Consider the following 27,170-nt stretch of genomic DNA (forward strand, 5'->3'; position numbering starts at 1 on the left):
AGCCACAACCTTAACTCCTGCCAAATAATTTCCCAAAAGTAAGTCTACCCTGTCCACTGGTAACTTCTTAACCACACCAACAACTACTGGGCCTGATAATAAATGACACTCCAACTATACTTTATACAATGGAACTGTTTAGCCCAGTATTCTCCAGGCCTTTGCGATGCTCCGCCATCACCAGGCGGAAATGAGACCATTTAAAAATGGGGACTAGGCACCGTGGCTGCTGAGGGAGAGAGAGGAGGGAAGAGAAATTCCCAAAATGGCAGTAATGGGTTGACAGTTGTGCTGCTGACTAAGGCAGGGTCTGCCATGGCCTGGGGGAGTATTGGGGACCGACTCTTGAGATGGGCTGTCTGTTGGGGGTGTCCCCCACGTGCTCGGGGTGGCTGTACACAGACCGCCATTGCCACACTGTGCAAGGCAGCCATTGTGTATAGGTTACGTGCCCCTGGCTAACACTCCGCTACTGTTTGCTGTGTCCTGTAAATGTGTAGAGTGTCACTGGTCGTATGGGTGCACCCCCCGTGGGAACCCTCCAACTCCAGCTGCCCACCATCGGGTGGGGTGTGGCCTTGAACACCCAGTGGCCCACTAGGTGCTACCACCCAGTTGACTCATCGGAAGCACGGCCCCACTCTCGGGGAGGCAGGGGACAAGCGGGCCACACACTGGACCGCGGGTGCATGCACCATGGTCTCTGGCACCCTGTCAGGGCAGAGACCCCACCAGTGAGACTATCAGCTAACTCATCCTGTAGGACCACCAGCTGTCTTCAAGTCCTGCCTGCCCACTGTGTCCCTGCTCCCATCATCCTGACCCTGGACTGGTTGCCACAGCTCGTGTGCCACACCCAGGGCCCATAGCACACAGCTATGGCCTCAACAGTTGGCCACCCCCCTCGTCCAGCCCCATCCGTGGACCCTGCCTGCATGCATGCCACCAAGTATGGAGGTGGTCAGTGGCACAAGGTGGCTGCCCCCCCCTCCCACCCCACGACCCGGTGCCACCTTGCTGGTGGGTATCACACTGCTCACCTAAGGAGTACACCTACACTAGACCCGACAGGGCAATGCAGGACAGAAGCTGAAGCACATATCGCTGGCATGGGTAGTGCCAGCCCCTGTACCCCTGCCGGCAGCAATGGGTGGTGGGGAGCACTCACTATTCAAACATGTCTGCCCGTTTCCCCCCAGCAGAGAATGCATTTTGGTATTCAGCCAGCAATGGTCATTATTAGCCTGACCGTAGCTGGACACACTGAGGCTGCTACTGCGGGAGAACTCTGCACAACAGGAGCCTGCCCCAGGAGAGCAGGGCCCAGCCAGTGAGGCTGGGGAGCAGGCCGTCCAATGAGCCCAGGGGGAGGTGCAAAGGAGGCGACGCATCAGGCCACGCATATACTGTCAGCGCCGGTTCTCCGAGGGCCTGCCGGAGCAAGTGTGTCACTGAAGACTCCAGCTAATCAGAGAGACTGTGTGGCATCTGTACCAGATGATGGCGCACCTGGAACTGTGGGTTATGGAGGAGGACACCCGGTCTTGGTGGCTGTCATGCTGACAGTCGCCCTGAAGCATCTCGCCACGAGGAACCTGCAGGCCCTGAGTGGGGACCTGTCTAGGATATCGCAGACATCCGTACACCGGAGCATCCGTGCTGTCACGGCTACCCTATATTACTGGTTTTTCATGAAGGCCCCGCCTCCTCGCCTGAGATGTGGTGACCCTCAGGTTAAACCACCTCCAGTCAGCTCTCCCCCTCAAAGGGGAAAGCAGCCTATGGTCATCTGGGATGGTGGAGACTTTATCGTGCCTTTACACTGCTGGACAGCGGACTATATGAATTTCAATGTGGATCGAGCCCACCAGGTTGCCCAGGCAGCAGGATTCGCTGTCATCACTGGCATGCTCAGGTCCAAGGGATGATCGACGAGACACCTGTCCCCCTACAGCACAAGCTCATGAGGGGGGGCTTCATCAATAGGACTGGCTTCCATTCCATTAATGTGCAGTTGGTGTGTGACCACCAGCTGCAGATCGTGCTCGTCTGTGCCCGGTACCCTGGCAGCGTGCATGACGCATTCGCCCTGGCGCACTGAACGGTGCCCGGCACCACGGCGCTCGCTTGGGTGAGGGGCTGGTTCCTGGGTGACGAGGGGTACCTGCTGCGATTGTGGCTCAGGATCTCCAGGTTCGCCGACTAGGAGGTCTGGCCATTGACAGACCAGCTTCCCTGTCCAACCTCACCACAGCCCCCCCCCCCCCCCCCCCCCCCGCCGCCGCACTGTAGCCCCCTCTGCAGCACACCTAGACCCTCCCTCCCACCAGCTTCACTACAGGATGCGGACCCTGGGTTAGCCGTCCCAGCCTGTCTGCCGGGGGGGTGTCGGTCAGAGAGCGATGATGACCTGCACTGCGATTCTGAGCTTTTACAAAGAGTCATCGGAGTCGAAACGTTAGCTCTTTTCTCTCCCTACAGATGCTGCCAGACCTGCTGAGATTTTCCTGCATTTTCTCTCTGGTTTCTGCTAGGTTGGTTTTAGGTTGGAATTGGAAAAATGCATGTGAGTGAGTTGTGTACTGGTTTTGGCATTTTATGGGTTGGAGGAGGTTAGCAGAGAGAATGAGTGAGCACCAAGTAGGTAGATTGCCTCGCAGCGCCAGGGACCGGTGTTCATTTCCAATCTCGGGTCACTGTGTGCGGAGTTTGCACATTCCTCCTGTGTCTGCGTGGGTTTCCTCCGGGTGCTCTGATTTCCTCCCACAGTCCAAACATGTGCATGATCAATGCATAGGGATACTGGGATAGGTGGGCCTCGGTATGGTCCTCTTTCAGAGGGTCAATGCAGACTGGATGGGCCGAATGGCGTCCCCCTGCACTGTATGGATTCTATGGATTATTGGATTTCAGATGACCACATTTTGTCTGACTACTTATCCCCATGGCAACCTGAGTCTAAAGCAGCCAGATAAATGTTTGTAAGAAATCCAGCATCACACATTTTGTTTTACTGACGGAAATCGGCAAAAATGAAATCAGTGTTTGAAGGCCAGCTGTTCAAGCTCAATCCTGCAGTGATGGTGGGGGAAGGGATATCAGATTCATACCAGACACCCAATATAATCTCACTAGCTACTAACAGTTTGTTCTACGCAGAAGTGGAGGCGTAATATGTGCAAGCTGATTTAGAGATTAGCAAATACTGATTATTAGCACAGTGAAAGCACCACAACTGACAATTCACAGGAGCAGTTATCACACAAAATCGATCGGTTACCAAGTCGCATGAGAGATGAGGGCAAATGGTCAGACACTTGACCAGACGTAGGTTTTAAGTTGTCTCTTAAAGGAGGAGAGAGGTGCAAAGGTTTAGGGAGGAGATTCATAGTTTATGGTCCAGGCATTGAAGACACCTGCACTAATGGTGGAGCGATGGAAGTCTGGGATGGGCAAGAGGCCAGAATCGGAGGAATACCGAGCTTGTAGAGCTGGAACAGGTAAGACAGACTAGAGAGGGGTGAGTCAGACCATGGAGGGATTTAACTACAAGGCAGCAGGGCTAGGAGCCAGTGTCTGTCAGTGAGCACAAGGATGGTGCCAATTATCACAGGACTTGGTGCAAATTATGATATGGGCAGCATGTTCAATTCGGGTTAAGTATGGGAGGCTGGCCAGGAGTAAATCAGAGGAATCATGAGCTTGGATGTGAATTTACGCAGCCGATGAACTGAGGCGGGAATGGAGCAGCTCATAACAAAACATTTACAGAAACAGGCACGTCAGCATCACAAGTCCTTGCTGATCGCGATAGGAGGTTTTGGCAATTGGGATTGGGGGAGGGCCAAAATGTTAACAGCTCAAGCATGAACTGGAATGTAACCCTTACGATTTGCACAAACCTGGAGACCCACACAGAGAGCAGTGCACAGAGCCCTGCTCCGACCTAAACTGCAGCTGTACCCAACACCCTTGCTTTTCCATATTGTTGGCAAAATAGCTGGAATAAATGAAGCACAGTTAACAGCCGTGGGGGCTTAGTAAATGACTGAAGGATGTGAGTGTGGAATTCTGGCATTGTGCTATCCCCCCACCTCCTTCCCTGCTGTTCAATACTTCAATTTATTCTGTCTGGGGTCTCCTGCAAAAGACATGAGTCATTCACCATCTCCGTTCATTACTTCAAAGAACCTAACAGCCCGCACGCACCAACTCAGCACCCCCACCATCCTAACCCATCCCGACCTCACCAAACCCAACCCAATCCCAACTCAGACCCATCTCCAACCCCAACCCCATTGGAGAGGGGATAGATACTGAGTCCTGCGGCAGGGACACTGACCACATCTAATCTATCTGGAGGTGTGACATTACTTTAAGTAATAGTTTCAGAAGTGAGAGTCAGTATCCTCTAAACTGAAATTTTTGTTGAAGGGTCAGATCCAAATATTAACCTGTCTTTTTGTCCTCTTGGATTGGAAAGCTGGAAAAGAGATGCAATGTTTACTGGGTTCGTTACTGAAAGCTTGGAAATAAAAAGACATCCAAAGTTATATTCTGATAGCTATAAATGACTGTTCCATTGCCCTTGTGTTGTACAACTAATTAAATGGTTGTGTTCTGCAGATATTGGTGTTGGAAGTGACTCAGTATGTGCCCGCCATCAATCCCATCATATCAAGTCAGGTGATTCTCTGACAGGATCACATTTATCGCTTGGAAGAACTTCCAAAAACTTTCCTGGAAAATATCGAAGTTTGGTGAGTGAATATTGAACTTCAGGTTGGAATTTCAAAATCAGGAAATAATTGTGTGGCAAATGAGGGTGAGAGAAATCTCAAAAGTTGGATAGTTGGGTCTTGAGATTGCATCCATATTGCCTGGGCCTTCTCTCAGTGGGGGAAACCATGCAAGGGGAGCCCTGCTTCAGAAGGTGCTCTCTGCTGACCCCACACCTCACGCTATAATTTCCCAGCTGAGAATTCTACTGAATCGACTTTCCACAGGCACAATACTAAGCACTGTACTCCTCTCAACAAAACAGGAATGTGTTACAATTGTGTGATGCTTAACCATTCTTGGGGCTGTAGGATCTTCTTATTTCTTCCCACCCATAATTACTCACCTGGTATCTTTGGCTGTTACGCTTAATAAGACAACTTGACGTTGATCTTCAAGATGACGTTTTGATCTGTCTTGAGCTCTGAAACTCCCTGCTATTCTCCCAACGTGGCTCTGATACCTGGAGTCTCTCTGAAGAATCTCCTCTGCACTCTCTCCAAGGCCTTGACACCTTTCTGTCGTGTGGTATCCCAGAATTGGACACACTACTCCAGCTGAGGTCTAACCAGAGATTTATATAGCCTGCCATCTTATTACAAATATCCTGATCAAGGAATGGATGCTGATTTCAGGAAATATTTCTCTCTCCCTCTCTTTCTCTTTAAGGACATGACTGATAACAGTAACCATCACATGTTGGTGAAAGCAAAATTCAACTTTTATCAGACCAATGAGGATGAGCTCTGCTTTAACAAGGGAGATGTTATCCATGTGTGCAGAATTGAGGATGGGGGCTGGTGGGAAGGATCACTCAACGGCAAGAATGGATGGTTCCCCAGCAATTACGTGAGAGAAATCAAATCTAACGGTAAGTTGTCAAATTGGCAAGTAGGTCTGACACTTTCAAATACTGCAAGGGAGGTTTCCAACCACGTTGGGAGAGGGATTTCAATAACTTGCAGTGTGGTAGCCCCCTGCAGGATAGAACTTGCAATTCAAATGTCACAAAGAAATGTTTACATAAGCAGGTTTCAACGATAAATATTGAAAGTATGTATAAATGGTGAAAACAGGAAGTGTTATGCTCAGACAAGATTTTTAAAGTTATTGTCCAACTAAGAGGTGTTCAAATTCATTTAAAAAACCTCAAATAACTTGTTATCCTGGGAAGATGCTGGTCAGTCTTCTTAAACCATTGGCTTGATGCAACGGAAGGGATTTCTAGTCCAGTTTGGAGAAACATCCACGGACAATTACATTGATGTGGGATGGGAGTTATTTGTAGGCCCAGATGGAAGGTTTCCTTCCCAAAAGAACATTCGCGAATCTGTTGAGTTTTGTAGAATAATCAACAGTTCATGGTCATTTTATTGGAAACCGGCTTTTTCTTAGTAGACTGTTGAACTGAGTGGTTGCTGAATTTTCTCTGGTGCTGTCTTTGGGATGTACTCTCAGACGGGCGTTAAAGATCCCACGGGCAGGATTTGAGGAAGATCAGCGGAGGTGTCCTGGGTCAGTGTTTATCCCTTAACCAACAGCACTGAAACAGACTATCTGGCCTTGGGATCTTGCCATGTGCAAATTGGCTGCTGCTCTTCAAAAAGCGCTTGGGACCTCCTGGCATCCTGGGAAGTACTCTAGGAATGGAAGTTCTTTCTGTCCTGTTTCTGTGTGTAGTCACAAGGATATGTGATTCACTTTTGGAGATCAAGCTATGAGCACAAGTTGCTGTACTTTGACCTCTCTCTACCGTATAAAATCCTTCAATCATTTTAAACAGCCCAATTAGATCATCCCATAATCTTTGATACTCAATGGAATACAAGCTGAATCAATGCAACCTGTCATCATAATTTAGCCCTTCTAACCTCAGTCTCCTTCTGGTGAATCTCAGTTGTACCGACTCAAAGACATCCATCTCCTTCCTGAGGTACGTGGCCCAGAATTGAACGCAATTACCCCAGATGCGGTCTGATCAGAGTTTAATCGAATTAACATAACTTCCATCGCTTTGTATTCCAATTCCACTGAGATTATTGGTCTTTTAAATTATCTTTTGTACCTGTCTACTTGCTTTTACTGATTGACAATTCTCTCCACTTTTCCACAGTTCCTAGCTCCTCTCCATATAGAATATACACTGGCCTACTTTCTCAGGTCCAAAGTGGATGACTCGCACTTTCCCATATTATACTGCAGTGGCCAAAGTTTTTCCAGTTCACCTAATCTATCTGTACACTGAAGGATTGCACCTCTCACAATACAGACGTAATGCAGTCCATTTGAGCTTTGTGGCCAATAACCAGATGTACTGAAACTGATGTTAAAGTTGCAGTTTACCAAGCGATTTGAGTGGACATTTTCTTTTTTTTAAAATAATTTTTATTAAGGTTTTCACAAAATATAAACAACAAAACAATATTAACAAAACAACCATGGTAAGAACCCAAGAACAACAACCACCCAACTACAAAAGCAACTACTAAAACAAAAAAAAAGCAAACAACAAAAAGGAAAGAGATAACACCTGCCACATCCAACAAACCCTTGTACTGATCCCCTCAGGGCAAATTTCACCTTCTCCAATCTGATGATCATTGATCTCCATATCATTGATCCAGGCCTCCACGCTTGGGGGCCTCGCATCCTTCCATTGAAGCAAGATCCTCCGCCGGGCTACTAGGGACGCAAAGGCCAGAACACCTGCCTCTTTCGCCTCCTGCACTCCCGGCTCCACTGCAACCCCAAAAATTGCGAGTCCCCAGCCTGGCTTGACCCTGGATCCCACCACCCTCGACACCGTCCTTGCTACCCCCTTCCAACACTCCCCCAGCGCTGGGCATGACCAGAACATATGCCCAATCTCCCTGGCCGCGTCTCGCTTTCGGAGCTGGTGTGCCAGCATCCTACTCGCCTTCTCCCCGTATTCATACACCGCCCCCTGTGCTTTCCTCCACTGAGCTTCCGCCTTTCTGGTGGTCAGTAGGTCGAACCTGGCCTGAAGGCTATGCCGCTCCCCCAGCAATCCCTCCTCCGGACCCTCCGCATATCTCCTGTCCACCCTCACCATCTCCCCCACCAATCCCTCCCTTTCCCTCTGCTCTCCCCTCTCCCTATGGGTTCGGATGGAAATCAACTCCCCTCTAATCACCGCCTTCAATGCCTCCCAGACCGTCCCCACTCGGACCTCCCCGTTATCATTGGCCTCAAGGTACCTCTTGATACACCCCCGAACCCTCCCTGCCACCTCCTCATCTGCCAGCAGCCCCACCTCCAAGCGCCAGAGCGGACACTGGTCCCTCCTCCCCCAGCCTGAGGTCCACCCAGTGCGGGGCATGATCCGAAATGGCAATGGCAGAGTATTCAGCATCCTCCACCCTCGAAACCAGCCCCCTGCTCAGGACAAAAGAATCAATCCTGGAATAGGCCTTATGTACGTGGGAGAAAAACGAGTACTCCCTGGCCCTTGGGCTCGCAAACCTCCAGGGATCCACCCTCCCATCTGGTCCATAAATCCCCTCAGCACCGTAGCCGCCGCCGACCTCCCACCCGTCCGGGACTTGGATCGATCCAATGGGGGATCCAGCACCGTGTTGAAGTCCCCCCCCCCCCATGATCAGGCCCCCCGCTTCCAGGTCCGGAATGCGGCCCAACATGCGCCGCATAAACCCCGCATCGTCCCGGTTTGGGGCGTAAACATTCACCAACACCACCCTCTCCCCCTGCAGCTTACCACTCACCATCACATACCTCCCACCACTGTCAGCCACCACATTTAACGCCTCAAACGACACCCCTCGTCCCACCTAGGAATCGCGCACGCCAACCCCGAGTTCTTGCTCATGACCACCCTGAGTGGAATACCTGGCCCACCCATCCTTCCTCAATCGAAACCACCTGGTCCGCCACCTTCAGGTGCTCTCCTGGAGTCATTGCCACATGTCCCCTCAAGCCCCTTCAATGCTAACATCCGGGCCTCTTTTGACCGCCCTTTCAGCCCCCTCACATTCAGTTATAAGCCGGATCAGAGGGCTCCTGCCCCCTCACCTGCCGTCTTAGCATAACCCATCCCTGCCCGCCGCTGGCCAGCGCCCCACACGCTCGGGCCTGTTCCCCACGCGGCAACCCCCCCCCCCCCCCCCCCCCCCCCCCCCCCGCTACTCCGCTCCCTTGCCTGCCATTTCCAGCATGCAACCCGGTACCCCCCCCCCCCCCCCCAGCTAGGGACCCCTCCTAGCCGCACCCCCCTCCATAGCATGCCCGTGAGCCAGAGGAAAGCCCGCGCTTTCTCCCTGCCCAACCCCGCCTCCTCTAGGGCAACTCCCCATTGCTGGTCCCCACCACCATCTCCCTGCACTCCCACTGTACCTCCCTGCCCGAACCCGTCCACCAGACCCATACAAAAAGACATAAAGACATCGCCCCACCCACCCTAAAGCCAACACACATCCTGCATGAAACAGAGAACCCCCCCTCCAAAAAAAATTAGACACGGTTGCATTTACATACAAAACCCCCATCCCTGACCCTCAGCTTGAGTCCAATTTCTCGGCCTGCACAAAGGCCCACGCCTCCTCCGAGGACTCAAAATAATGGTGACGGTCCTTGTAGGTGACCCACAGACGCGCCGGCTGCAACATGCCAAACTTCACACTCTGTCTGTGGAGCACAGCCTTCGTCCGGTTGTACCCGGCCCTCCGCTTAGCCACCTCCGCACTCCAGTCCTGGAAGATCCGCACTACCGTGTTCTCCCACTTGTTGCTCCGCTCCCTCTTGGCCCACCGAAGCACGCACCCCCGGTCAAAGAACTGGTGGAACTGCACCAGCACCGCTCGCGGCGGCTTATTCGGCTTGGGCCTCCTAGCCAGAATTCTGTAGGCCCCCTCCAGCTCCAGGGGCCCCTGGAAGGACCCAGCTCCCATCAGCGAGTTCAGCAAAACGACCACATAGGCCGCCAGGTCCGATCCCTCCGGCCCCTCCGTGAGGCCCAGGATCCGTAAATTTTTCCGCCTCGACCGGTTCTCCATCTCCTCGAACCGTTCCTGCCACTTTTTATGGAGCGCCTCGTGCATCTCCACCTTCCCCGCGAGGGCTGCGGCCTCATCCTCCCTTTCGGAGGCCTGCTGCTGCAGCTCCCGGATCGCAGCCCCCTGGGCTGTCTGAGCCTCCAGCAGCTCTCTGGTGGTAGCCTTCAGCGACTCCAGCAGCTCCACCGTAAGCTCCTGAAAGCAGCGCAGCAGAGTCTCCTGCTGCTCCTGCGCCCACTGCCTCAGCTCCTCGAGGGCTCCGCCGGCCGCCATTTTGTTTCCCTTCCCCCGCTTTTCCAGGGGCGCTGCCACCGCTTTTCTGCTCACCCCACTCCTGGTCCGGACCATAGAACCCTGGAGATCTACTCCAGACCCCTTCCCACGTCGGGAATCGTCGAAGAAGCTCCGTTGGGGGCCCTGAAAAGATCCCCAAAGTCCGTTTCTAGCGGGGGCTGCCGAGCGTGCGGCTTAGCTCCGCATAGCCGCAACCGGAAGTCTCTTGAGTGGACATTTTCAAATAACAAAGTCTGAATCGCTATCCTGAAACTCCCTCCCTAACAGCACTGTGGGAGTTTGTACACCTAATGGGCTGCAGTGGATGAAGAAGGCAGCTCACCACCAATGTCTCATGGGTAATTAGCGATGGGGGTTATGAAGGGGAGGGTCCTGAAAGGAGGACAGGGATGCCTGAAAAGGGGAGGAGGCTCTCCCAGATCCCATGGCAGGGTATCCTCACTTGGGGGCGTGTGGGGTAATGAGCATGCGATTGGGGGTGACATTGCCCGTAGGGGGGGGGCCCCCTCAAGCTCACTTAGAGATGGGACATCCTTTCAAAATGGCGGCCCCGATCTCTGAGCAGCTGGTCTCGCCGGCGAGTTCAGCCCCCCACTGCTGAAAAGATTTCCCAGTGTGGGTTTGACCTGGGAGAAACTCCCCAAGGCACCGAAAATTGACCAAGTGTGGGTAAATACCGATGTGGATCTGACCCAAAAAGCTGGCGAGAAACACCCCACCAAACTCACTTGGAAATCTCTGCTAAATCCCACCCAGTGTTCTGGCAAGCAGGCTGTTTCTACTTTGAATCTTCTGCTTAAAGGCACAACCTATTTGTGGGTCAACGGACCAAAATAATAAAAACAAAAGAAATGGTAACAAAGGAAATAAACAGGAAGGACTTTTACATTTGATGTTGAGTTATTTTGCCAAGTCTCTCAGTTCAGGTCTAGGAGGTGTCTCTGAAGAGGTATCATTTCCTTGGGTCAAAGCGAGAGTGCTGGCTACACTAGGTTGCCTTTAGAGACAGTGCGGGGAGAGCAGAAAGGCTGGTTACTGGTGACCTGGAATGAGCAATAATATGGTCACTGGGGCTCTGCTTTTTGGTGATGAACCCTGTGGATCCTGAGGTGTATTGTTTATCTGAGAGGGAGTTTGCAGGTATTGGTGCAGGGTTTCGCTGGCTAAGTAATATATTTTAAATTTTTTAAATACATTTAGAGTACCCAATTATTGTTTTCCAATTAAGGAACAATTTAGCATGGCCAATCCACCTACCCTGCACATCTTTTGGGTTGTGGGGGCGAAACCCACACAGACACGGGGAGAACGTGCAAACTCCACACGGACAGTGATCCGGGACCGGGATTGAACCCGGATCTTCGGCACTGTGAGGCAGCAGTGCTAACCACTTCGCCACTGTACTGCGGCCCTGGATGAGTAATGTGATGGTGCTGTGATTTTAAAAAAGTTATATTTGTTCTTGAGCATAGTGGCAACGCCAGCATTTTTTATCCATCTGTAATTCCCCTTGAAACTGTGTAGCTTACTCGGCCATTTCCGAGGGTAGTTCACAGTCAACTGCATTGATCCAGCTTGGCAAGGAAAATGTGGGAAGCAAGAGTACCTCTTGTCACCCTCTCTCTCGTCCTCCTCCCTTTGTAACCTTTATGGGAGCTTGCTGTGTTTTTACTTCTGATTAAGTGATGACCTTGAGCAGGCCAGGTTTCAGATTCCGATTTACATTGTGGACTGAATGTTTTGTGCTGATGCTCATCAATCGTTCTACAGAGAAACCCATCTCACCAAAGTCAGCAACTTTGAAGAGTTCTCCGAAAGGATTTGAAACTCCTCCGATCAGCAAAAGCTACTACAATGTGGTGAGTGACACCTCTTGTTTGTGTTGACTGGAATTTGTTGAAGGGCTTTCTGCTAAAATCTGTTATGTTGGTGGCATTTTCAGGTAGTCCCCAAAGTGAGGGGCCATTTTGCCGTCCCTGTGTATTTTTCCTCGATGTATATTTGCTTCTATGGAGAAGAGTAGCCTTATGATTGCAGAGTCTGAAAGAAAACTTTCTGGAATGACATAGTTGATGAAAATTACTTGGTGAGGTTTGATTTGAAAAAGATCACTCGCAAAATGTTTTTGCTAATGAATTTGAGAAAAACCTGTTCAGGAACGGTTTATGGGGTGGAAAAGCATTTTTTCCAAAAGCAAACTTTGAGCAAATGGTTCTGCAGGAAATCCAAAATGTCTGTGATAAAGGAACATCTGTGATTATGGGTGACTTTAATCTGCATATAGATTGGATGAGTCAAATTAGTCATAGCACAATAGAGGAGGAATTTCTGGTGTGTAGACGGAATGGTTTCTGGACCAACACGTTGAGGAACCAACAAGGGAGCAGGCCATCCTGGACTGGGCGTTGTGCAATGAGAACGGATTAGTTGGCAAACTAGTTGCGAGAGATTCCTTGGGGATGAGTGACCATAATATGAGAGAATTCTTTATCAAGGCGGATAGTGAGGTAGTTGATTCTGAGACCAGGGTCCTAAACTTCAATAAAGGTAACGATGATGGTATGAAGCATGAGCTGGCTATGACGGACTGGGAAACATTACTGAAAGGAAGGACAGTGGACAGGCAACAGCAGCATTCAAGGAACAAATGGGCGAACTCCAAAAGTTGTTTGTTCCTCTTTGGCACAAGAGTAGAAAAGGAATCATGACCAAACCATGGCTTACAGGGGAAATTAGAGATAGTATTAGATTCAAAAAAGAGACATACAAATTAACAAGAAAAAGCAATAGACCTGAGGGTTGGGAACAGTTTAAAATTCAGCAAAGACAGACCAAGGGATTGATTAACGGTAAAATACAATTTGAAAGGAAGTTAGCGGGGAACATAAAAACTGACTGTAAAGGTTACTATAGTGTGTAAAGGGGAAAAGATTGATAAAACTAATGTAGGCCCCTTACAGTCAGAAACGGGGGAATTCATAACACAGAACAAAGAAATAGCTGAGGAACTAAATCCGTACTTTGCTTCTGTCTTCACAAAGGAAGACATGAATAATGTAGCGGAAGTTCTGAGAAACACAAGTTTCAGTGAGGAGCTGAAGGAAATTAGTGTTGGTAAAGACATGGTTTTGGGGAAATTAATGGGATTGAAGGTGGATAAATATCCAGGGACGGATAATCTTCATCCCAGAGTGCTTAAGGACGAGGTCCTAGAAATAGTAGATCCAGTGGTGGTCATTCCCAAATGTTTTGGACTCTGGAATGGTTCCTACAGATTGGAGGTTAGCGAATGTAACCTCGCTATTCAAAAAGGGAGGTAGAGAGAAAACAGGGAACTATAGACCAGTGAGTCTAACGTCGGTAGTAGGGAAGTTGCTGGAGTCCATTAGCAAGGATTTCATAGCACAGCATTTGGGAAGCAGTGGTGTAATCAGACAAAGTCACTATGGGTTTACGAAAGGGAAATCTTGCTTTACAAATCTATTAGAATTCTTTGAACATATATCGAGTAGAGTTGACCAGGGAGAACCAGTGGATGTGGTTTATTTAGACTTTCAGAAGGCTTTCAACAAGGTCTCATATAGCAGGTTACTATGTAAAGTTCACGGATTGTGGGTAGTGTCTTGAGATGGATAGAAAGCTGGGCAGCACAGTGGCGCTGTGGTTAGCACTGCTGTCTCGCGGCGCCGAGGACCAAGGTCACTGTCCGTATGGAGTTTGCACATTCTCCCTGTGTCTGCGTGGGTCTCATCCCCACACCCAAAGATGTGCAGGGTAGGTGGATTGGCCATGCTAAACAGCCCCTTAATTGGAAAAAAAAATTTGGTACTCTAAATTTATAAAAAAAAAAGAAAAAGAGATGGCTAGAAAGCTGGTTAGCAGGCAGGAAGCAAAAAGTTGGAATAAATGGGTCCGTTTCTGACTGGCAGGCAGTGACTAGTGGGGTACCTCAGGGATCTGTGCTGGGACCCCAACTGTTCACATTATATATTAATGATTTGGATGAGTGAACTAAATGTATTATCTCCAAATGTCCAGATGATACAAAGTTGGGTGGGAGGGTGAGCTGTGAGGAGGATGCAGAGATACTTCAGTGGGATTCGGACAGGCTGAGTGAGTGGGTACATGCTTGGCAGATGCAGTATAATGTGGATAAATGTGAGATTTTCCGCTTCAGTAGCAAAAATAGGAAGGCAGATTATTATTTGAATGGGTGTAAATTGAGAGAGGTGGATACTCAGCGAGACCTTGGTGTCCTCGTGCATCAGTCGCTGAAAGTAAGCGTGCAGGTACAGCAGGCAGTGAAGAAGCCAAATGGTATGTCGGCCTTCATAGCGAGAGGATTTGAGTATAGGAATAGAGATGTTTTATTGCAATTATATAGGGCATTAGTGAGGCCACACCTGGAGTATTGTGAGCAGTTTTGGTCTCCCTATCTGAGGAAGGATGTTGTTGCTATGGAGGGAGCGCAGTGAAGGTTTACCAGGCTGATTCCTGGGATGGTGGGACTGTCATATGAGGAGAGACTAAATCGGTTAGGATTATATTCATTGGAGTTTAGAAGAGTGAGAGGGGATCTCATAGAAACTTATAAAATTCTAACAGGATTAGACAGGGTAGATTCAGAAAGAATGTTCCCGATGGTGGGGGAGTCCAGAACTAGGGGTCATAGTTTGAGGATAAGGGGTAAACCTTTTAGGACTGAGGTGAGGAGAAATTTCTTCACCCAGAGAGTGGGGAATCTGTGAAATTCACTCCCACAGAAAGTAGTTGAGGCCAAAACATAGAACATAGAACAGTACAGCACAGAACAGGCCCTTCAGCCCTCAATGTTGTGCCGAGCCATGATCACCCTACTCAAACCCACGTATCCACCCTATACCCGTAACCCAACAACCCCCCTTAACCTTACTTTTATTAGGACACTACGGGCAATTTAGCATGGCCAATCCACCTAACCCGCACATCTTTGGACTGTGGGAGGAAACCGGAGCACCCGGAGGAAACCCACGCACACACGGGGAGGACGTGCAGACTCCACACAGACAGTGACCCAGCCGGGAATCGAACCTGGGACCCTGGAGCTGTGAAGCATTTATGCTAACCACCATGCTACCCTGCTGCCCCGTTGTGTAATTTCAAGAAGGAATCAGATCCAGCTCTTGGGGCTAAAGGGATCAAGGGATATGGGGGGGAAGGCGTGACCAGGTATTCAACTTTATCAGCCATGATCATAATGAATGGTGCAGCAGGCTCGAAGGGCCAAATGGCCTCCTCCTGCTTCTATTTTCTATGTATGTTTCTATGTCTGTGTATGCATATCCTTTTCATGTGGAGTGTTCATATGTCATGACACCCTAGACCAGTGTAAGGACGATTCCAGCCCCCTTGACCTGGAGTCTCAACGCAAGTGAAATTAGATGTTATTTTAAAATACCCGAGGACTTTGGCTGAGCCCAAAAAGCTGCAGTCACCTGGTTTGTAAAATTAAACACAAAAGAACCTTTTTGTCTTAAATTGTAAAATAATTAAACTGACTTTTAACTGACTACTTAGTACCTCTGACCCAACCCCCTCATTCCAACTCACACCACTCTATTTTTATATATAATTGTAAACGAGGGCCAGTTTAGCTCAGCTGGCTGGACAGCTGGTTCATGATGCAGAGTGAGGCCAGCAGTGTGGGTTCAATCCCCGTACCGGCTGAGGTTATTCATGATGGACCCGCCTTCTCAACCTTGCCCCTTGCCTGAGGTGTGGAAACCCTCAGATTAAACCACCGCCAGTCAGCTCTCCCCCTCAAAGGGGAAAGCGGCCTAGGGTCATCTGGGACTACGGTGACTTTACTTACTATATATACACACACAGACAACATAGCGAAAAGGGTGGTGAAGAGGGAAGAAAAATGATGATTAGGTAATAAAAGATCTCCATGGCATAATGATGGTTTTCAGTTAAAGTCTGTCAAGCTTTTGCTTCTTAAGCTTGAGAGGGTTTTCTCTGGCGAAATTTCTTTGTAGATTCAAGTTCATTTCAACTATATAGTAAAGATGTGCCAGGCAGTACTTTCTCAGCAGAGAAAGAGTCCTTTCTTCATTCAAGGTCTAATCACTTCTGCCCAGCTCTCTCAGAAGCATCCCACAAGAACTAATCACTAACTATTCTCAGCCAGAACACTGTCCCTGGCCAACCCATAGGTTGTCCGCCAGCCAATCAAACCGACTTCCTCTCAAGCTGGTCCATAAGATTCCCTTGGCGCAGACGTGTCTGTTTTCTCATCTCCAAAATTCAATCCCTGGAACACACTGTCCTGACGTGTGGGCTGCCTCAGCTTAAGCCCTCTGCTTGAAGGCACATTCCCATTATCAGTCCATGGATCAAAAACAACACAAAAGAAATGGGAACACAGGGAAATCAAAAAGAAAGGCTCCAGCAATATCCATCAAAAACAAATTAAGAGTTTTAAATGGTTTCAGTTTGATGTATTTATTAAAGTCCCTTTGCGAATGGTGTGAGATAAGTATCAACAATGTAAACTGGTTTTCTGCAGCTTTATTAAGATAGTAAAACATCCCAAGGTGCTTTCCAAGAGCGTTAGGAAATACAATTTGACACTAAAGCATCTCAGGAGATATTGACCAAAATGATCATAGAGGTAGATTTTAAGGAGCATCTTGAGGAGGGAGGGGCATGGTGGAGATGCATGAGGAAATCATTCCAGAGTTTGTGCCCAGGCAGTTGAAAGAGTGATTGAGTGAGGGACAAACTGGATGACAGAATTGGGAGAATGCTAGTATTCCAAAGAGCTTATCAGTTTCAATGACATGTGTCCTGCTTTTGTTACTCAGACTCTATTTGGGAACTAAAATGACCAGGTTTACGTGGGTAAATGAAATAATGTTTGTAACTGTGATGAGAGCTGTAACCACCCTGAATACGGTTCATACTGCATCTATTTTCATGATAGAAACCATTAACATTTTCATTACCCAACTGCTGTGAAAGGGGAGTTGATTCTACACAGGATCCTGCCTCCAGTTTAACACTGAATGCCTGCTGTTGACAATCGATACCGTACATCGGAACAGCAAAGTTGATGAGCAGGGAGGTTTTCTGACAGTGAAAAAGTATTGCTTTGATCTGAAACATTCTTCAATGACGTCTGTCTTTATGTCAAGGCAGCTGATTGAGAATCTTCACTTCACTCTTTTAAGTACAAGGCTCCATGCGCCTTAGAGAGCAATGTGCTCCACGCATTAACATCTGCTGGTTACTATAGTGACAGTTTTCATGGTCTAATTGAGTTAGTCTGTTCAGTTTACCCCCAAGTGGCTCCTCAGTAGCTTTTTATAATTGCTGCGTATGTACACATGAACAATGAAATCAGATGGACAGGAAAAGAGCAGCTGGTGCATTGAGCTTGCCTTATCAGGAGTCTGAGCACTGTGGTTTCCAATATCCCTGCATCAAGCAACATCCCCCATACCTTGAGAACATATTGCCTTCGTCGCACCTCTATGTAAAGGATGCTTATGTGGTTAACATAAGAACTAGGAGCAGGAGTAGGCCATCTGGCCCCTCGAGCCTGCTCCGCCATTCAATGAGATCATGGCTGATCTTTTGTGGACTCAGCTCCACTTTCCGGCCCGAACACCATAACCCTTAATCCCTTTATTCTTCAAAAAACAATCTATCTTTATCTTAAAAACATTCAATGAAGGAGCCTCTACTGCTTCACTGGGCAAGGAATTCCATAGATTCACAACCCTTTGGGTGAAGAAGTTCCTCCTAAACTCAGTCCTAAATCTACTTCCCCTTATTTTGAGGCTATGTCCCCTAGTTCTTCTTTCACCCGCCAGTGGAAACATAGTAAGTACAGTCACCGTAGTCCCAGATGACCATAGGCTGCTTTCTCCACCTAGGCTCTGTTGATGCTGACAGGTGTGTACAGTACTTTGCTTCCTGAAGTCAATGACCATCTCTAGTTTTGCTGGCATTGAGGGAGAGATTGTTGTCGCTGCATCACTCCACTAGGTTCTCTATCTCTCTCCTGTATTTCTGACTCGTTATTCGAGATCCAGCCCACTATGGTCGTATCGTCAGCAAACATGTCGATGGAGTTGGAACCAAATTTTGCCACGCAGTCGTGTGTGTACAGGGAGTAGAGTAGGGGGCTAAGTACACAGCCTTGCAGGGCCCCGGTATTGAGGACTATCGTGGAGGTGTTGTTGTTTATTCTCACTGATTGTGGTCTGTGGGTTAGAAAGACGAGGAGCCAGTTGCACAGTGAGGAGCCAAGTCCAGGTTTTGGAGCTTTGATATGAGTTTGGCTGGGATTATGGTTTGAAGGCGGAGCTGTAGTCAATAAATAGGACTTTGAGGTCTTGTCAGTGCTTAGAGACATCCAGCCAGCTCTGAACTCAATCAACCTGTGGCCTCCTGTCTCAGAAATCCACACTGCCAAGTTAAAGAGCAACGAGGAATTCCTCCCATGGAAACTTGATAAAAACTTTATTTCAGTCCCAGCCCAGCCATGCGAAAACTAAAATAATAATAATCTTTATTAGTGTCACAAGTAGGCTTACATTAACACTGCAATGAAGTTACTGTGAAAAGCCCCTAGTCGCCACATTCCGGCTCCTGTTCGGGTACACGAAGGGAGAATTCAGAATGTCCAATTCACCTAACAGCACGTCTTTCGGGACTTGTGGGAGGAAACCGGAGCACCCAGAGGCAGGATTCAGAGAGCAAGTGAGAACATGCTGTCCAGGATGTTTAATGCTCCATCGACATGTTTGCTGACGATACGACCATAGTGGGCTGGATCCCTTCTTCCTGTAGTGTCTGTGATCACTGTCTGAGGCAGGTTCCAGCTCTATCTTCCTTCACCACTTGTATCTCAGCAGCGTGACATAGAATTTAAGCGATTCAGAGTAGTCTCTTCTTGGTGTGATAAGGAGCTGTAGAGAATCAAAGGGAATTGGGAGACCAGGGCTGGATTCTCCCGATTTTGCGGCTATGTCTGGAGGATGTGTCTGGTCTTACGACCAAAAGGTTGTCGGCGCTCTGCACCGATGCTCCACTCGGTGGGGGCTAGCAGCCGCCCCATGTATAGCCCCCGACTTTACCTGGCGATATGGACGCAGAATGGCCGGGTCCATGGCCGCGCATGCGCACAGCGGTGGCTTGTGGCAGTCGAGCCGTACAACACGGCGGCTGCACGCGGACCCAGCCCGCCAAAAACTGGCACCCTGTAACCCCCCTCGCCAACCCCGCACATCTTCCACCACCAGTCCCCTCAGCCCCTTCCGAAGCCCCCCTGCCAGCGCAACGCGCCCCTCCCCCCCCCACCCACCCACTCAGTCGTGATGACGCTGGACACAGCTTACAGCCGCCACGCCAGGTTTACGAAAATTGAGAGGACGTGCGACCGACGCCGCCGGGAAGTCGGCCCATCGGGGGTGGAGCATCGGGGGAGGGCCTCACGGTGATGTCCTGAGGCCGTTCCAACAGCGTGCAGCGTACTCCGCAATTACACTGTTATTGAGGGGGCGAAGCATTGCAAAATCGGTGCTGGCCCCGATTCTGGCGTAAAAAGGGATTCTCTGTGCCTGATCACCGATCACAATTTCGGCATCGGCAATTGGAGAATCCCGCCCAATGTATACAAATCACTAAAAGAGGATACACCGACACAAAGGAATGGAAGATGCTAATGGGATGTTGGAGAGTGTACTTCAGTTGTATCGATCCCTGGGCTGTGTTCACCTGGGACATTGCACTTCCAGAAAGATATATTGTCCTTTTGAGGGGCGCGTGCCCGTTCACCAGCATGGGACTGAGTTAAAAAGGGTTAAATTATGAGCCCCACTTGCATTCAGTCGGGTTTTACTCCCTCATGTACAGAATATAAAGAGATGATCTTCTCCGGGGTGTTAAGGTGATTAAAGGAGTTGGTACGATAGCAGGGGATAAACTATTTCCTCTGATGTGAAAGTATCTCCCCCTCCCAGGGGCTCCGTAATCTGTCTTCCCCCTGTGGTTCCCCAATCCTCTCTCCCCATTCCCCCAGGCTCTGCAATAATATAACCTGGGCTGTTGAGTCTTGAGGATTACGGGGAGGATCTGATTGAGATGTTTTAAGAAGATTAAAAGAGTAAAGGAATACAGCCTGGAATTTCACAACCTTAGAGCATAACAAAGCATTTTACAGGGTAGATCCACTATTTCCTCTGGTTGGTGGGGGGGGGGGGGGGAAGAGAGAGAGAGAGAGAGAGACAGACAGACAGACACGGGGTGATGTCAGGAAGCACCATTCCCCTCCTCCCCCTTCCAGATGTTGCCTTTGGGGTCAGCTGACAATGTGAGAACTGAGATTGATCGATTTTTAACTAGCTGAGGGTTACGGGGAAATATGGGTATATGGGGTTACGGTACAGGGCACCTTTCATCTAATTAAACAACAGAACAGACTGAAGGGGCAGCACGGTAGCACAAGTGGCTAGCACTGTGGCTTCAGGGTCCCAGGTTCGATTCCCGGCTTGGGCCACTGTCTGTGCGGAGTCTGCACGTTCTCCCCGTGTCTGCGTGGGTTTCCTCCGGGTGCTCCGGTTTCCTCCCACATTCCAAAGATGTGCAGGTTAGGTGGATTGGCTGTGCTAAATTGCCCCTTAGTGTCCAAAAAGGTTAGGAGGGGTTATTGGGTTAGGGGGATAGGGTGGAAGTGAGGGCTTAAGTGGATCGGTGCAGACTCGATGGGCCGAATGGTCTCCTTCTGCACTGCATGTTCTATGGCCTCCTCCTGCCTGTGTGTTCTTGTGAGCAAAGCTTCCAGTTTGGCAGCACGAGATTGGTGATCTGATCCCAACTTTTTATAACAAGGAGCTTCTGATGGGAGCAGGTGCTGAGCGTAGAGACTGGAAGGTTAACATTCACTCCCGATTTTACACTCAATAATGTAACTGCTGATGTTTGACTTTGTAAAATCCTTTGGGTTAATTTGAGGACATTTGAAGTGTTGTGTTGTTTCTCTGTAGCTGCTGGCTAGTGACGGTTCATTCTCTATGTAGGTCACTCAGTCCCATTTTGTTTTTTTTTTGCCTTGGGCCCTGCCTCTGAGACTGGTTTGTGAGCTGTGTGGTTGTACGAGACGTGAATATTGTGATTGAGGGAAGTGCAGGATGCTGAGCTGCTCGAGGTTTTGTGTATTTCAAATTCAGTGGCCTTGATGTGGATCAGTAAAGCACACGTTGAAGAATGTTGCTGTGTGTCTCGGATACTCTGATGTGGAGGAGTTTGATTAAAGGCCAGTGATGTTTCATGGGTTCCTGTAGCAGCCTGGACATGAGACAGAAAGACCGAGGAAATGAGGTGATAACTGTAACAGGGACAGCGAATGTTACTGATGTCCCAGGCAAATTTCACTTTGAGGTTGGGGAAGGAGGAAGTGTGTTTGGGGAATTGAGTGTCTTTATTGGGGCTAGGCTGTGTTGGAGAGAACTCGGCTCAATCAGTGTTCGACCTGGTGTTACACAAACAAACAATGAGGGTAATGGAGGGCTTGGTGTGTTCGCTCGTGTCTGTGAACTGTGACCTGTGAGCTGTGTGAATGTTCTCCATTCCAGCAGGGCTACTGGAAAGGATTCCTGCCAGGAGCGGGGCAGTTGTGACTTGCGGCACAATTACTGTGGGTGTCAGCTATGGCTTTATGGGCAGCAACCTTGTTCCCGAAGTCAGAAACACTGGCTGCGATCTAACAGAAAGCCAAGTGTGTTCTGGGTGGGATTAGCGGCTCGTTCCGGCGCTGACCCCGCTATTGTCTGATTTTGTTTCTTTGGCCTCCCCTGCCGCGGCCACACTGCATCGCATTTCCTGCACTGAGCAGCGTCGCTCGGCACCCCAATCTCTCAAACCCCCCCCCATCGACGCGACCCCCAGAGACCCCCGCACATGCCACAACTCACCTGTTGTGCGGGGTTCTCGGTCCCCACACCCCACCGAGTAAGGATAAGGCCACCCCAGGCCCAATCCCATGTGGGCAAAATGCCACCTGGGTACCTGGCATTGCCAGGTGGGGAGTGCCAAGGTTCCCAGATAGCAGCAGCACTGCCAGGGTGCCCCCCGGCCACATACCAACAACCCAGTGCTAAACGGCGCATGGCTGGGGCCTCAGCTAGGCCGGTAGACACTTGGTGCTGGTTAGATCTGGAGTTAATAGACGTAAGTGATCATTTAAGCTCACTTTGCAAGTCTGGGTCCCGCATATCGTGGGTGGGAACCAGCTCGCAACATCTCACAAGATCTCATTTAATCATGGGATAGCACGGTGGTTAGCACAGCTCCAGGGTCCCAGGTTCGATTCCCGGCTTGGGTCACTGTCTGTGCGGAGTCTGCACGTTCTCCCTGTATCTGCGTGGGTTTCCTCCGGGTGCTCCGGTTTCCTCCCACAGTCCAAAGATGTGCAGGTTAGGTGGATTGGCCGCGCTAAATTGCCCCTTAGTATCCAAAATGGTTCGGTGGGATTACTGGGTTACGGGGATAGGGTGGGGATGTGGGCTTAAGTAGGGTGTTCTTTCCTAGGGCCGGTGCAGACTTGATGGGCCGAATGGCCTCCTTCTGCACTGTAAATTCTATGATTCTGTGATCTCACAAGGCTTAACAACCATCAGAAGAGGCCTCGCACAGGATCTACCGGCCACGTCCTGCCCTGATTCTGGGGCGCCGTGACCGGTAAATCCAGGCCATTGTGTTCAGGCTCCACTCCAGAGTCATGGCACAAAATACAGGCAGAGACTCCACAGCCATGAGGACTACATTGTTAGAAGGTCAGCACTGAGGCAGTGGAATACTGAGGGAGTGCCGCACTGTCAGAGGGTCAGTACTGAGGGAGTGCCGCACTGTCAGTGGGTCAGTACTGAGGGAGTGCCGCACTGTCAGAGGGTCAGTACTGAGGGAATGCAGCACTGTCAGAGGGTCAGTACTGAGGGAGTGCCGCACTGTCAGAGGGTCAGTACTGAGGGAGTGCCGCACTGTCAGAGGGTCAGTACTGAGGGAGTGCCGCACTGTCAGAGGGTCAGTACTGAGGGAATGCAGCACTGTCAGAGGGTCAGTACTGAGGGAGTGCCGCACTGTCAGAGGGTCAGTACTGAGGGAGTGCCGCACTGTCAGAGGGTCAGTACTGAGGGAGTGCTGCACTGTCAGAGGATCAGTACTGAGGGAGCGCTGCACTGTCAGAGGGTCAGTACTGAGGGAGTGCCGCACTGTCAGAGGGTCAGTACTGAGAGAGTGCGGCACTGTCAGAGGGTCAGTACTGAGGGAGTGCCGCACTGTCAGAGGGTCAGTACTGAGGGAGTGCCGCACTGTCAGAGGGTCAGTACTGAGGGAGTGCTGCACTGTCAGAGGGTCAGTACTGAGGGAGTGCCGCACTGTCAGAGGGTCAGTGCTGACGGAGTGCTGCACTGTCAGAGGGTCAGTACTGAGGGAGTGCCGCACTGTCAGAGGGTCAGTACTGAGGGAGTGCCGCACTGTCAGAGGGTCAGTACTGAGGGAGTGCTGCACTGTCGGAGGGTCAGTACTGAGGGAGTGCCGCACTGTCAGAGGGTCAGTACTGAGGGAGTGCTGCACTGTCAGAGGGTCAGTACTGAGGGAGTGCTGCACTGTCAGAGGGTCAGTACTGAGGGAGTGCCGCACTGTCAGAGGGTCAGTACTGAGGGTGCTGCACTGTCAGAGGGTCTGTACTGAGGGAGTGCCGCACTGTCAGAGGGTCAGTACTGAGGGAGTGCCGCACTGTCAGAGGGTCAGTACTGAGGGAGTGCCGCACTGTCAGAGGGTCAGTACTGAGGGAGTGCCGCACTGTCAGAGGGTCAGTGCTGAGGGAGCGCTGCACTGTCAGAGGGTCAGTACTGAGGGAGTGCCGCACTGCCAGAGGGTCAGTACTGAGGGAGTGCCGCACTGCCAGAGGGTCAGTACTGAGGGAGTGCCGCACTGTCAGAGGGTCAGTACTGAGGGAGTGCCGCACTGTCAGAGGGTCAGTACTGAGGGAGCACCGCACTGTCAGAGGGTCAGTACTGAGGGAGTGCCGCACTGTCAGAGGGTCAGTACTGAGGGAGTGCTGCACTGTCAGAGGGTCAGTACTGAGGGAGTGCCGCACTGTCAGAGGGTCAGTACTGAGGGAGTGCCGCACTGTCAGAGGGTCAGTACTGAGGGAGTGCTGCACTGTCAGAGGGTCAGTACTGAGGGAGTGCCGCACTGTCAGAGGGTCAGTGCTGAGGGAGTGCTGCACTGTCAGAGGGTCAGTACTGAGGGAGTGCCGCACTGTCAGAGGGTCAGTACTGAGGGAGTGCCGCACTGTCAGAGGGTCAGTACTGAGGGAGTGCTGCACTGTCGGAGGGTCAGTACTGAGGGAGTGCCGCACTGTCAGAGGGTCAGTACTGAGGGAGTGCTGCACTGTCAGAGGGTCAGTACTGAGGGAGTGCTGCACTGTCAGAGGGTCAGTACTGAGGGAGTGCCGCACTGTCAGAGGGTCAGTACTGAGGGTGCTGCACTGTCAGAGGGTCTGTACTGAGGGAGTGCCGCACTGTCAGAGGGTCAGTACTGAGGGAGTGCTGCACTGTCGGAGGGTCAGTACTGAGGGAGTGCTGCACTGTCAGAGGGTCAGTACTGAGGGAGTGCCGCACTGTCAGAGGGTCAGTACTGAGGGAGAGCCGCACTGTCAGAGGGTCAGTACTGAGGGAGTGCTGCACTGTCAGAGGGTCAGTACTGAGGGAGTGCCGCACTGTCAGAGGGTCAGTACTGAGGGAGGGCCGCACTGTCAGAGGGTCAGTACTGAGGGAGTGCCGCACTGTCAGAGGGTCAGTACTGAGGGAGTGCCGCACTGTCAGAGGGTCAGTACTGAGGGAGTGCCGCACTGTCAGAGGGTCAGTACTGAGGGAGAGCTGTACTGTCAGAGGGTCAGTACTGAGGGAGTGCTGCACTGTCAGAGGGTCAGTACTGAGGGAGTGCTGCACTGTCAGAGGATCAGTACTGAGGGAGTGCCGCACTGTCAGAGGGTCAGTACTGAGGGAGAGCCGCACTGTCAGAGGGTCAGTACTGAGGGAGTGCTGCACTGTCAGAGGGTCAGTACTGAGGGAGTGCCGCACTGTCAGAGGGTCAGTACTGAGGGAGGGCCGCACTGTCAGAGGGTCAGTACTGAGGGAGTGCCGCACTGTCAGAGGGTCAGTACTGAGGGAGTGCCGCACTGTCAGAGGGTCAGTACTGAGGGAGTGCCGCACTGTCAGAGGGTCAGTACTGAGGGAGAGCTGTACTGTCAGAGGGTCAGTACTGAGGGAGTGCTGCACTGTCAGAGGGTCAGTACTGAGGGAGTGCTGCACTGTCAGAGGGCCAGCACTGAGGGAGTGCCGCACTGTCAGAGGGTCAGTACTGAGGGAGTGCCGCACTGTCAGAGAGTCAGTACTGAGGGAGTGCCGCACTGTCAGAGAGTCAGTACTGAGGGAGTGCCGCACTGTCAGAGGGTCAGTACTGAGGGAGTGCCGCACTGACAAAGGGTCAATACGAAGTTTTTTACACAGGGTAGTGGGTGTCTGGAACTCGCTGCCGGAAGAGGTGGTGGAAGCAGGGACGATAGTGACGTTTAAAGGACATCTTGACAAATACATGAATTGGATGGCAATAGAGGGATACGGACCCAGGAAGTGTAGAAGATTTTAGTTTAGACGGGCAGCATGGTCAGCGAGGGCTTGGAGGGCCGAAGGGCCTGTTCCTGTGCTGTACTTTTCTTTGTTCATTGTTCTTGTAGCCGTTGGCAACCACATCAGGACAGTGACTACACTTCAGAAACACTTCATTGGCGGTTAAGTGCTCAGGGACATCCTGAGCTCATCAATTATGCTGCAGAAATGCAAATCTATCTTCTTTCAAATGAATTTTTAACCTCTGTTTGTCTGCAAGAATGATTCTGTCGGCTGCTGTGCTGACATGATGAGGCTACGGTGCGGTTTGAAGGGCCTTCTCTGCAGCAGCGGACGGAGGCAGCTCCTGCCACAGCCGGAGGCATCAGCCAACTGTCCTGCTGCAACCTGCCAGAACCACGGAACCGCATTGAGAAGCAGTGTCAGCCTGTCCCACCCCAGCTGCTGCAGATTCCACTCACTGCATCACTGCTGAGTAACTGCTTCAAGTGACAACTGGCCCTTTCCCCTGACCCTGAGGCCGGACCCCCCTCTCTCGGCTGCAGTGCATGCAGGTGTGGGAGAGGGGTCAGTAACAGGATGTTGAGGCAATCTCGGCCACAGACCAGTGCCGATTTCGGGAGGGGTCCTGTGTAGTACTTGCCCTTTTCTGGGCAGCATCGCAGCCAGAGTTTGTGGAGAATCAAGGCAGAACTGATCACTGCCAGGTTGTCCGGCAAGTTGCAAATCTTTGGAATTCTCGACCGCAGAGGGTTGTAGATGCTCCATCATTGATGATGATTCTGGCTGGGACAGACTGATTTTCGCAGTCTCAGAATCGAGGGGTACGGGGAGCAGGCAGGACAATGTAGCTGAAGCTGAAGATCAGCCATGATATTGAGTGGCCCAGCAGGTTCAGGAGGCCTGGCCATCTAATTCTACACTGATTCCTTGTGTTCCTCTGTTTATATCCTTCCCAGTTTAGGGGCTGGTTTAGCACACTGGGCTAAATCGCTGGCTTTGAAAGCAGACCAAGCTGGCCAGCAGCACGGTTCGATTCCCGTACCAGCCTCCCCAAACAGGCGCTGGAATGTGGCGACTAGGGGCTTTTCACAGTAACTTCATTGAAGCCTACTCTAGGTCAAGTTGTCATACGGAAGGGGGAAGTTTTGGGTATTCTAAAAGACATTAAGGTGGACAAGTCCCCAGGACCGGATGGGATCTATCCCAGGTTACTGAGGGAAGCGAGTGTTGAAATAGCTGGGGCCTTAACAGACATCTTTGCAGCATCCTTCAGCACGGGTGAGGTCCCGGAGGACTGGAGAATTGCTAATGTTGTCCCTTTGTTTAAGAAGGATAGCAGGGATAATCCAGGGAATTATAGACCTGTGAGCTTGACGTC

At 50.6% G+C, this 27,170-nt stretch overlaps 1 protein-coding gene across 11 annotated transcripts in view; it reads left to right on the top strand.

Annotated features, from left to right (window-relative positions):
* Positions 1 to 27,170, top strand: part of arhgef7b (Rho guanine nucleotide exchange factor (GEF) 7b) — a 147,172-nt gene that overhangs the window by 33,081 nt on the left and 86,921 nt on the right. For 4 of the 11 annotated variants that reach the window (XR_005463188.1, XM_038818201.1, XM_038818202.1 and 1 more), the window contains exons 1-4: positions 3,226 to 3,500; positions 4,627 to 4,760; positions 5,449 to 5,650; positions 11,874 to 11,962. Coding sequence is in view for 9 of the 11 variants with exons in the window: in XM_038818201.1 (XP_038674129.1) it covers positions 3,395 to 3,500; positions 4,627 to 4,760; positions 5,449 to 5,650; positions 11,874 to 11,962 (531 nt within the window). In the remaining 2 variants the exon portion in view is untranslated. Of the gene's footprint in view, positions 1 to 3,221; positions 3,501 to 4,626; positions 4,761 to 5,448; positions 5,651 to 11,873; positions 11,963 to 21,253; positions 21,474 to 27,170 lie in introns of those variants that run through there. The other 7 variants (XR_005463189.1, XM_038818204.1, XM_038818206.1 and 4 more) reach the window with 4 other exon arrangements.

This window comes from Scyliorhinus canicula, chromosome 14 (assembly GCF_902713615.1).
Source record: "Scyliorhinus canicula chromosome 14, sScyCan1.1, whole genome shotgun sequence".
Classification (NCBI taxonomy): Eukaryota; Metazoa; Chordata; class Chondrichthyes; order Carcharhiniformes; family Scyliorhinidae; genus Scyliorhinus; species Scyliorhinus canicula.